General features: G+C 41.3%; 1 protein-coding gene and 2 non-coding genes across 4 annotated transcripts in view; all 3 read right to left on the reverse strand.

The window, feature by feature from the left end:
- The window catches only part of slc25a3a (solute carrier family 25 member 3a), a 15,517-nt gene that overhangs the window by 304 nt on the left and 3,797 nt on the right, over positions 1–11,416 (reverse strand). For both annotated transcript variants that reach the window (XM_034863199.1, XM_034863200.1), the window contains exons 4-8: positions 11,014–11,193; positions 3,127–3,308; positions 1,675–1,847; positions 1,274–1,384; positions 1–158 (exon numbers count right to left, since the gene is read on the reverse strand). The exon at positions 1–158 is cut by the window's left edge and continues 304 nt beyond it. In XM_034863199.1, coding sequence (XP_034719090.1) covers positions 1–158; positions 1,274–1,384; positions 1,675–1,847; positions 3,127–3,308; positions 11,014–11,193 — 804 coding nt within the window. The remainder of the gene's footprint in view (positions 159–1,273; positions 1,385–1,674; positions 1,848–3,126; positions 3,309–11,013; positions 11,194–11,416) is intronic.
- LOC117939093 lies at positions 1,021–1,216 on the reverse strand. The gene has a single exon (XR_004655528.1). It is a non-coding gene; the product is annotated as a small nucleolar RNA SNORA53 (small nucleolar RNA).
- Positions 2,803–2,998, reverse strand: LOC117939094. Its single transcript, XR_004655529.1, has one exon. It is a non-coding gene; the product is annotated as a small nucleolar RNA SNORA53 (small nucleolar RNA).

Here is an 11,416-nt window from a genome sequence, read left to right on the forward strand (position 1 = left end):
CTCTGTGAGGCCGAGCTTCTTCTTCAGGGACTCTGGCATCTCTGGGGGAGGGGGACGCGGCAGGCGGAAGTAGACCTTGACAGAGTCGTAGATGAACCACTGCAGGGCAGTCAGAGTACCAATCATGATGATACGGGCAACCAGACCCTTCCACACACCTTAACAGGAGACATACACATCAGATTCATACACATGCTAACCTCCCCGTAGACTAAGTGGTTCATACAATGGGATACACAACACTGGGAGCACTTTGCCGTTAATAGATAATGGTTTGAGGTCAATAAAGAGTATAAATGAAAAGTTTCAGCATGGAATTCAACATGGAAGGGAAGGATCCATGGCCCAGGAGTGAACCAGCATCACCAAGGGTCAAAGTTGAAATACATTATGTGATGCATGGTAAAATGCTGAAGACTTCTAAAAAGGAAGAAAAATAAAAAAATAATATATAAATAGGGTGAGAGAATCCTTTTACATTTTCATGTATGTCTCTACTGCACGTGGAAACGACAGCCTCTCTTTTAGACTTAACTTGGTGTTTTAATTTCTTTATACTTATATAGAAAACTGTCCAAAAACTGAATTTGAAATTTTTTTAACTTTTCCATCTACAAATATGTGGAAAACAGGTTTTTCCTACAAAATCCATTCTCAGCGTATTTGTGCTTGGACGCTTAAAAGGTTTGACATCACTCTTTTTTAAGTTGAATATTTGACCAGACTTGGCATGTTAACTATTTGGGATGTCACAAATGCTTTCTAAGTCCATCCCTGAAAATGGAACTTAAATGAGCAGTTAAATATGAAAACACTCAAGTGTCAAACGCTGTAGATAGATTCAGTACAGTGAAGCCTAAACATTAAACTGTACAACTGAACAAGAAAAACATTTTACATTATTTTATAGTTTACTTTTAATGTTGTATGGGGTTGTTATGCTTGATCCTGTTAAAGCAACAAGATGTTAGAGTACTTCCTAAGCAAAGAAATACATTAATCGGTTAACTGGTCTTGGATCTTGTCCGTCCCCCAGGCATGCAACACTGGGAGTTCCCAGTCTTTAGGGGACCGGGTTGCCAGTGTTGCAGTTGGGCTGGGGGACAGGTAGACTGTTCTCACACGCCAATGACTCAAGCACCTCCAACTGTACAGCCAGCAAGCTGCTGAGGAGCTCTGATCAGAGTCCTCCAGAGGTGGATCTAAGGAGCGTGTTGATGAATGATACACTATGCTTTCTGGTGAAGTTACTTTGGACAGTGGTGTTACATACCTTTGGGTCCCAGCTTCTTGAGGACCTGGGTAGCCGTGCTGCCCTGCTCCTTGTTCAGCACAGAGACCACAGAGTCAGCAGGGTGAGACACAATGGCACAGAACACTCCAGCTGCACAGAGAGCAAACAAAACCACATCAGAGACTTGGAAACGGAAGATCAGCTGGAATAACTTCACTTTCTAAACTGACATTTAAAAACAAGTTCAAAAGAATGATTGCATTAAACTGATATTGCGGCCATTTAACCTACATTAGTAAGAAATATTATTGTAACTTTTCCCAAACAGTTATGATTTCTTAAAATCCCCATTGTTACTCCTTTATTAACTATGTATTTGTTTTTCTAGCTTCATCAACATCATGATTTGTAGCATCCCATTAGGATATTCTGTTACTCACCAATATAACCGGCCACAAAGGTAACCACCAATTGCTCAGGTTTGGTGCACTCACTGCGGGGCTTGGGAACAACATACTTGTAGAGCAACTCCACAGTGCGCTCAAAGCAGGAAAACTTCATCATGGTGTAAGGGATCTGCCTCATCCACAGGGGCACCACACCCTTATAGAAACTGGAGTGAAAGCAAGAATGAGATGTGAGCTTACAAGTAGCATATTTGTCTACACATCAATTTATCTACATTCAAGGTTTTCCTTGGCATTATAAGACTTAGACCGTCAGAATGAAGGTGCTGTAATTTATCGTCATATTCATGTTCTTTCTGTAAACTGCTGCAATATTATAGCAACAAAATACTACAGTGTTTCCTAAGAAAATCAATACATTATCAATCAGCTGGTCTTGGTTCAGCCCCCCAGGGTTGCAGCATTTGGAGCTTCCTGTCTGTAGATGAGTGTTGTAGTTGGGCTAGGGAACAGACATGCCAATGACTCAAGCACCTCCAACTGTAGCCAGCAAGCTACTAAACAGCTTCTAATCTTCCTCTCACCTTTTCCCAGCCATTGTATTGTACAGCATACACAAACAAGAATTTACTGTGTCTATCATTTTAAAAGATTGTGACTTAGCTATGGAGCTAGCTAGCATTTTTTTCAACAGTGAAGCAGCCAAGCCCTCTAGACAAGTTAAATTTTCTCAACTACTCAGCAAAAGTTGACAGTTTCAGAACTGGTAAAATTGTGTAAATTTCACTGAAAGGGTGATAAATTAGTCAACTAGAAAGTATCCTAGCTTTAGTAGAAAGCAGTACATAAAATCGTTCATGAAAGCCAATCATCCAACAGAACATCTTGTTTACTAATGCACCGATTCCAACTCGGGAGCTTGCAGCAATGCTAAATGTAAATGAATAGGCTAATGCATAGTTCTGCAGGAATGCTAGCAAAGCATGGAAACGTTTGTTAAAGGACTGCTAGGTTAACGTAAAGCAGAGGCAACAATTCCATCTAAAGGGCCAATTCTAGGGTTTTTTCACCAAATAAAAACGTAATTAGTTAATTTCATAGACTGTAAATGGCCACACATATTTCACAACTTTTCAGCTCTGTGCACTAAATAATGTGAAATGTGTCCGTCCCCCAGGAATGCAGCACTGGGAGTTCCCTGTCTTAAGAGGACCGGTTTGCCAGTGTTGCAGTTGGGCTGGGGGACAGGTAGACTGCTCTCACACGCCAATGACTCAAGCACCTCCAACTGTACAGCCAGCAAGCTGCTGAGGAGCTCTGCTCAGAGTCCTCCAGAGGTGGATCTAAGGAGCATGTTGGCATCAGAAATACATTTTCCATTCATCAGTTATTCAATCAGCACTGCATCAAATCCTATATCTAAAATACTGGCAACTATTCAAATGAACTTACTGACAGTGACTGGTAACAAAATGGAATGCTTACGCCCAGAGTCCCTCTTCTGCATACATCTTGGGGACACACTGCCTGAGGGTGTTGGCATAGCCCGGCTGGGTCTGGATACGAACTTTAACAGCCTCCATGGGAGCCAGAGCAATGTCTGCAAAGAACTCTGCGCTAGCTGAGGCAGCCAGGTAGAGCGATGTCCTCCAGAGGTAGGTGTTCTCCTGTTAGGTGAAACCACAAATTGTCAAAAAGATTAGGTGACGGCCACACGCAGCTCAGGTTATCCTAAGTCACCAGCAGAAGTTAGAGACTGTACAAGGTTCCTACACATTTTCCGAAGTCAAAGCAAGCACTTTCCAAAAATGATTTCTCAAACTTTTCTAGCACTTAACAGCTGTGTTTGTCAAACATTTATATACAGTACATAGTTTACTGACCACTTAATTTATTAGGTACACGTTTATTAAAGTTGCAGTGTTGTCAATGTCTTGTTTTTATGATGTCTGTGAAGCAAAAGACAGTAGCAAAAAGTTAATTCAGTGTGCCGATTTGCTGCAATAGCAGCAATTGGTGCAATGTCTATTATTGTGGGAATGCTGTTCTACAGCATACGAACTATTGTTATTCGGTTCTTTATTATTCTGCACGTTTTTTGGCTCTCTCTAACTTCTCTACTTTTACCTATTTATACCGCTCAACTTTAACAATCTTCAGCTTTTTAAGCAGATGATGGGACTTCTTTCACTATTTTTCTACTATTTATACTTTTTCAAATATTAAGCTTTTAAACAATTTTTTTAACACTAAAGTCAATGAGAGCAAGCTTCAAATCCTTTAAATCTTCTTCTGCTTTGAAATATCCGGCTATGGCCTTTTAGATTGATATATTTTACAGTTTTTGTGAAAAAGCCGTTTTTATTTTTCTGCATTTATAATGGTGTGTATTGCTTGTGGTAGAGTGACATCACTAGAGTGAAGCGCCTTGAAAAAATTCTTACTCCGTTCTCTATAACTTGCTCCCACGCCAACAATTCTAACTTGTCATGGACAATTTATACATCAAAACGTAGGTATTCTTGTCTAGTTTCTTTCATTGTGCTCATTCTTGCAATACGAAAAATACTTTTTGCTCAGCAAGCCTTCACATGACAAGAGTTCAGGATCTTTATCCATTCACTGCCATGTTAAACAACGTCCACATTTCTAAGCAAAACGCAGAGCGAAGCACTTTTTCTTTGTTTTTCTTTTTTTAAATCGCTGATATGCCCACTTTTTTAAGTTTATCCAGATGAATTTTACATCAATACGTTCACAAAGGCCTTCTGGTGCTCCCAGCGAGGTTATTTAATCAGTATCATGAATGCGTTTGGTGGAATGACCATTTGTTTGACAGCTTGTTTAGTATATTACAAGCTGGTTAGACAGCTCACAGCTGCGGCCGTTAACTGGGTACAGGTCAAAGAGATAACATCACAGAGATCAAACACACACACACACACACACACACACACACACACACGCACACACACACGCGCGTAGTGGTTATGATGCAAGCCATTTGTGTGAGAGACCCGGGTTCAATTCCCACAGCGGAACATCAACCAAAGTATACCCCATAAAGACAGACAACTCCTAGTGATGGCCCAGTGCATATGGACAGGGGTTTGATCCCCGCCGCAGTACATCAACCCCAACAAAGACAAAAAATAATTTAGGCATGATTTTTGGTGGTGTTATTCAACTTAATTAAAGCCATTCCGACATTTTGAAATATTCTCACTACTTCAACATCTTCTTACTGATCTAAGCTATTTCTCGAGTTTAGCATTTCATTTTCTTTAGACTTTTTCCATTTTTTTTTCATCATTATTGTAGTTATTCAACTTTATTAAAACCATTCCTACTTTTTTCAACTCTTCTCACTACGTCAACATCTTCTTACTGATTTAAGCAATTTATCCAGTTTAGCATTTCATTTTTTCCCATTTTTTTTTTTTTTTACATTAGTAGTGTTATTAAACTTAATTGAAACCATTCCTACTTTTTCCCACTCTCTCAAAAATTCAACATCTTCTTACTGATTTAAGCTTTTTCTACAGTTTAGTGTTAGCATTTGAAGTTGTTCTACAACTCTTAATGATTTAAGCTATTTCTCCAGTTTAGCTTTAGCGTTTCAATTTTTTCTACAACTTTCACTGATTTAAGCCTGGTTAGCTTTAGCAATTCAGCTATTAAGCATTCCCACGCATTTTCTGCAGGAAATGCATTTTCTAGTTGCCCATACTTATTCTTCTGCCAGATTTTCGTCCCGCTACTAGTCCCGGAGCATTGCCAACAAGCGCACACAAAATGCATCAAAACGTGTGTAATAATCGGGAATGGTGTGCTCAACATCGCTCAAAACCCTCTTTGAGACTGTGCTGCATCGCCACACTTTAACGTAGAAACATGATTAAAAGTTTAAACCAAAGACAAGACTTTGGAGTTTGTTGGGCTCAAATATCAAGCACGGTTTCTCCAAAATCCCAGTTTACGTATTGTGCCGTTTTCAGACAGTCTCAGATTTTCCAATGTGTATGTATGTGGCGGAATGTTGAGAGCCAGAATGGAGGACAGAGTGAGATTGCAAAAAATCATCTTGGTTCTCTCTATAACTTGCTTCCACACCAACAATTCTAACTTGTCATGGCAAATTTATTCATCAAAAAGTAGGTATTCTTGTCTAGTTTCAGCCAATATGCTCATGAATTGCTCAGTGACAAGAGTTCCCAATCTTCCTCCATTCACTGCCATGTTAAACATCGTCCACAATTCTGAGCAGAACAAAGCACTTTTTTTTTTTACATCGCTGATACGCCAACATTTCCAAGTTTATCCACATAAATTTGATATCAATACGTTCACGAAGGCCTTCTGGTGCCCACGAGAACCTTATTTTATTGATAGCTAGTATCCATTTGAGGATATGATCATTTGATTGAGAGCTTGTTCAGTATCTGAATAGCTAGTGACAGCAGGTGCCAGGTTTAGTCGTTAACTGATTACAGATCAAAGAGATGACATCACAGATGAGCAGGCTTCCTATTGGTCCTTAGTAACCAGGCAACCATAAACTGTATGTCTGTCGACATCTGTCTCCCTCTCTCTCAGAAACACACAGACAGACACACGTCCTAAATAGGTTTTAAAAATGTTTAACTCTGAAGGGCGAAGGCCCTATTGGAACTGAGGGAATTATTATTCTTTTTTCCGCCAAATGAATTGACTTTTTGGAGGATTTACCATATTTAAAAACTCACCAAATTTGGCGGTCGCATCAAGTTTGGTGAAAATGTACATATTTTAATGGTTTCGGGAATGGGCGCACAAAAATGGCTCGCTAGCGCCACCTACAATATTACGAAAATTCTGCCCCTGCACTATGTTTAACGTAGACTCACAAAACTTGGTACACATATGTAGCATGGCAGGGCTGACATAAAACTCCATTGTAGCCCCCCCCCCCCCCCCTTAAACCCAACAGGAAGTCCGCCATTTTGTTTTGAATGTGCGAAATTAGTGCGATTTTGGCCCTTTCGTCCGATCAACTTCAGACTTTGTGTGTCATCTTAACACGTTAACGATGAAAAGTTATTAAAAGAAAAACTTTTCGTCATAGGGCGTGGCGGCCATTTTGTGTGATTTGCCACCGAAACAGGAAGTGGTTGTTTGAGCGTACGTTGTCCGATTAGCTCGAAACCTTTCACGATACATCACTGTCCGCCCCTGACAACATCTACACGCCGCTATTGGCTCAAACTCATAGCGCCCCCTAGTGGCAACAGGAAGTAGGCCTAAAAGACAAGGTGCTATACTTTAACGAACTCCTAGAGATTTCATCAGATCATCTTCAAACTTGGTGTGTATCATCCGAAGATGTTACAGATGAAAAGTTATTAAAAGAAAAACTTTTTTTCATACAGTGTGGGCGTGGCATGGCGGCCATTTTGGGCGTTTAGCGATGAAGATGAAATTGGCTGTAACATAGTGTACGTTGTCGTATCTGCTTGAAATTTCCCACAAACACCAAGAGTCCAGGCCTGAGGACATCTGCAGGCCAATATGGACTTTTGGAGATAGCGCCACCATCTGGCAACAAGAAATATGCCTTATAGGACAAACATGAGGCGGCCCCTATATCATGACCACGCCCAGTAACATGGGCCACGCCCCCTTTACTAACATTTGAACCGTTTAACGTACAGTCTTGTGTGAGGTGTCCTTGAACTCAGCAGAGACTTCCTTTTTCGTTGGTGATGTTTGACCGACCCCCCTATGATGCGGCCACGCCCCCTTTCACAGATATTAGGCGCGTTCGAGATGAGCCAGGTCTGCGCAGAATTGATCACCGGCATTCTAACCCGTTGCATGCCGGTTAGATTTGTGTCCGACTTGATCCCGACTTGCTCTGACGTCATGCACACCTGTGCAACGGAATTCTCACGAGAGCAAGGCGGCCGCAGTTCTGAGCAAAGGCGGCGCAGTTGCTTTTCACCAACTGCAAGAGCCAGGCGGACCCAGAGCATGCTGGGAAACGCCGGCTTCTCAGCTGACTCACCTGAATGGTTTACAACATGATGACGATTTTATTTAAAGACTTATTCTGTCAAGAACACATGTGTGGCTGATAGTTACGTTTAGAAGTCAGAGACTAAATCCGTTCAGATCACGGATCATCTCCAGTCTGTTGTTAATTAAAATAAGCAAAAGCTTTCATGTAGAGCACTTTGACAGCTACTGTTTCATAATTTAAACAACTAGAGACTGTGTACAAGCTGATATTTGGGTCTGATTAAATTTTATTAAATCGGATTCGCACCACATTGTTTATGTCACTTCCTGTCCAGCCTAAAGGCGTCTGGAATCGGCTGGAAACTGACCGACTTTAACGCAGCTTGATGTCCCCGCCCCCCGCTGCTACCACCTGCTCTCGTCCACTTTAAAGGCGAGGCGCAGTTCATCTCGAACGAGCCTAATGATTTGCATGATGAACTGAGCAGAGTTCACTTTTCATTGGCGACGATTTTCAGCGCATGAGTGACGCGCAAATGCGCAGTCGCAAGCAGAGGCGTCCGCCAGTAACCCCGACTCTCGCAGGTTAGCGAGGCCCCTCATCACTGCTTGCAGCTTTAATTTTTTATTAAGTTTTGCTATTCGCATGTGCACTAAGTAGGAGGCACACTGATAAAATTTATGCGAAATTTTCTAGTTATGATAGAACTATAAAGATCTATAGTGATCGGAACATAAAAACATATTCCAAATGGCGTAAATATTTCCATAAAGCATTTTGGCCGCTGGTTGTCTACACTGGGTTGAAATTAAAAATATAAATACATTTTATACGGAAGGCCGGGATTCGACGGCTCCTGGGAATTCGTTCCAAATTGGTGTGCCACTCAGCGGAGAACGCGTTCACTAAAAGCCAAGTACTGCACACCGTCAGACTGGCTGACAAAATCTCCCCGGACTCCCCCATGTGTTGCATAGGGAGTACCAACTCCCGCCATCCGGGAAACACTATAGGGTCCCAAACTGCATAAACAAACACTTATTTGTTCATCTGTCAATATCTCTGCTAAACAAGAGGCAAAGTAGTGATAGTCGTCCGCTGTTCTGTTCCCCCCCCCCCCTTTAGGTATTTTGTTGTATTTATGTTTTTATTTTCTGATACCTATATGTTTTTAGCTTTGTCTTTATGGTGTGGTGATTGAGCTTGAATTGCAAGAAAACATTAGTGTCTAAGGAGAACTAAGTGAGATCTCTCTCATATCACCCACTCATTCAAACTTATCGGTAACTAAACTCGGTTGATTGGAAAAACACCCATTTGTCACTATGACACCTATCAAATTCAAAAGAAGCCTTCATTAGCAGCCTGTGAAAAGGGAGTTATGGTACTAAATCCAACTTGTATTGGAGTGTTAGACAGTAACATTGCTAGTTATCTTCTCAATAGTGTCACCCTTATCTGAATCAAAAAGCTTTTTATTAGCGAGGTAGCCATAAACTTACAGTGAGGAAAGTAAGTATTTAACATGTAACACCCTGCTATTTTGTAAATTCTCCCACTTTGAAATCATGGAGGGGTCTGAAATTGTCATCGTAGGTGCATGTCCACTTCGAAAGACAATCTAAAAAAATAATCCAGAAATCACAATGTATGAGTTTAACAATTTGGATGATATGGCTGCAAATAAGTATTTGAACACCTTTCTATCAACTACAATTCTGACCCTCAAAGACCTGTTATCCTGCCGTCAAAATGTCCACCTCCACTCCATTTATTATCTTAAATTAGATGCACATTCACGGGTTGAATGGCGGATACACACTTGTGTTTGAAAGGTCTGTATCTTCACTGCGCTGCATTTTTATGAACCATGGTATTCTGGCCATGGGTCACATCTCTTGCCCAAGTCCAGCAGCTACGTCTCCCACACTGTTACTCTACTAACTGAGGTTAGTTGCATTCAATAACTTCTGTGTTTTTCGCCGAGGAGGCCGCGATAGCAGAGTTACCCGCGGAAACACTGGTACAAATACAGGTTTGCCCCTCATATTTAACAATATACAGCTGTGTTATTTAAAACTTAAAACTGTAGACAAATGTCAGAAGTGTGGACTGTCGGCCGCTATGTGGCCGGGCGCGGAGAGTAAGACGAGAGAGTAGAGCAGAGATCCAACACAGGCACGGCTTTACAGACGGAACGGGTCATGTAACGCAAAATTAAACCAAATCCATATAAACAGCATTGCAGCGGATGCAGGGATATTAGCACCGGTGCATCCTAGAGGAGCTAACAGAAGCTATTAGCAACGACTAGCACTGCAGTCTGAAAAACAGATGGGACAAATTCTTGCGTAAACCTTGAGAGCGACGTATAACCGACTATCTGTTGAGTTTTCCTCCCGTTACTCTGTCCACTGTGACTGTCTACATCTTGAAACTAAGCTGCACGGGGTGCAGGAAACTACTTTGACTGGCTCATGAGCCAACAGCGGTTTACGGAGCAGTAGATTGGCTTTGCAAAAAAATCAGCGTTCTATGAAATGACGCTTTAAAAAAAAAAAGAAAAAAGAATGAGCTTGATAGCGCAAATTTGATCGTGGGAAGTCAAAATCGTGATCGCGATTAACATTCGATTAATTGTGCAGTCCTAACCCAGACCCAATAAAAAAAAAAATTCTGGTCAAAAACAGGGCTGTAGCAAAAAGATGACTCAACTTTTAGAAACGGACAGGAAATATCCCCATAACAATTTCTTTATACAGAGGGTAAAAAAACGAAACAAACACTTCCCTGTCGGAGGTTTCTGTTATAGCAAATACAATGTTGTTGCACAAACATTCAGCTGTCTTTTTCAAACATCGAGATCTCACACAAATGGGTCCTTTCATCAACAATGCAGCGACGAATCGGGGGTTGCCTGTTGTGAATGCACCTTTTGGTCACATACGCAGTATAATATAGTGACACTTTATTTAATCCTAGTATTAAGAGCAGTGGACAGCTATTTTTAGAGCATCCATTAAGCAACTTGGGGTTCAGGGTCTCGCTCTTCATGAAGTGCACTTATTGTTAAAATTCTGTTACCATTTCAATGATATAATGCAGATTCTCATGCATCTGAAGTGAAGTATGCGCATTCGCTAACGTGCAAGCTGCCTGTTGCAGTGCTCCGTCTCTGTCTTCTTACTACTGGTGCTACTGTGACAGAGCTTCCCTTTGGGGATCAATTTAGTATTTCTGATTGTGATATCAGGCACACTCCAGAGAGCCAAAGTATATGGGAGCTGAACCACTTCATTTGGCTATGACGTTTAGATCGAAAAGCAGGGCTTTTAAAGTGGTTAAAGTGTATTGAAAGCTGTAAGGAGACTCACCTCTCCCAGCAAGTCGCTGTAGAAGATCTTGAACACTTCATAAAAGCCAAACTTGCACAGTCCCTGCATGGAGTAGCCGATGAAGGTGGGAGCCCAGCCCTTTGCCAGGCCTCTGACACCATCTTCCCTCAATGTCACTGCAAAGCCGTTGCCGATGCTCTTATACTTATCTGGGTCCACCTGAAGGAGAATGAACACTTATGACGCATGTTATCAAATCATTGGCAACTCTGGGATCTGGGGTTTTAGGCAAATTTTAGCTTATAGCATGGCTAATCATTGGCATGGCCCAATGCATGAGTTGCAAATCTAAAGTTTTTCTTGATTGTATTTACAGTGGGTACGGAAAGTATTCAGACCCCTTTAAATTTTTCACTCTTTGTTTCATTGCAGCCTTTTTCCA

Source organism: Etheostoma cragini, chromosome 23 (assembly GCF_013103735.1).
Source record: "Etheostoma cragini isolate CJK2018 chromosome 23, CSU_Ecrag_1.0, whole genome shotgun sequence".
Classification (NCBI taxonomy): Eukaryota; Metazoa; Chordata; class Actinopteri; order Perciformes; family Percidae; genus Etheostoma; species Etheostoma cragini.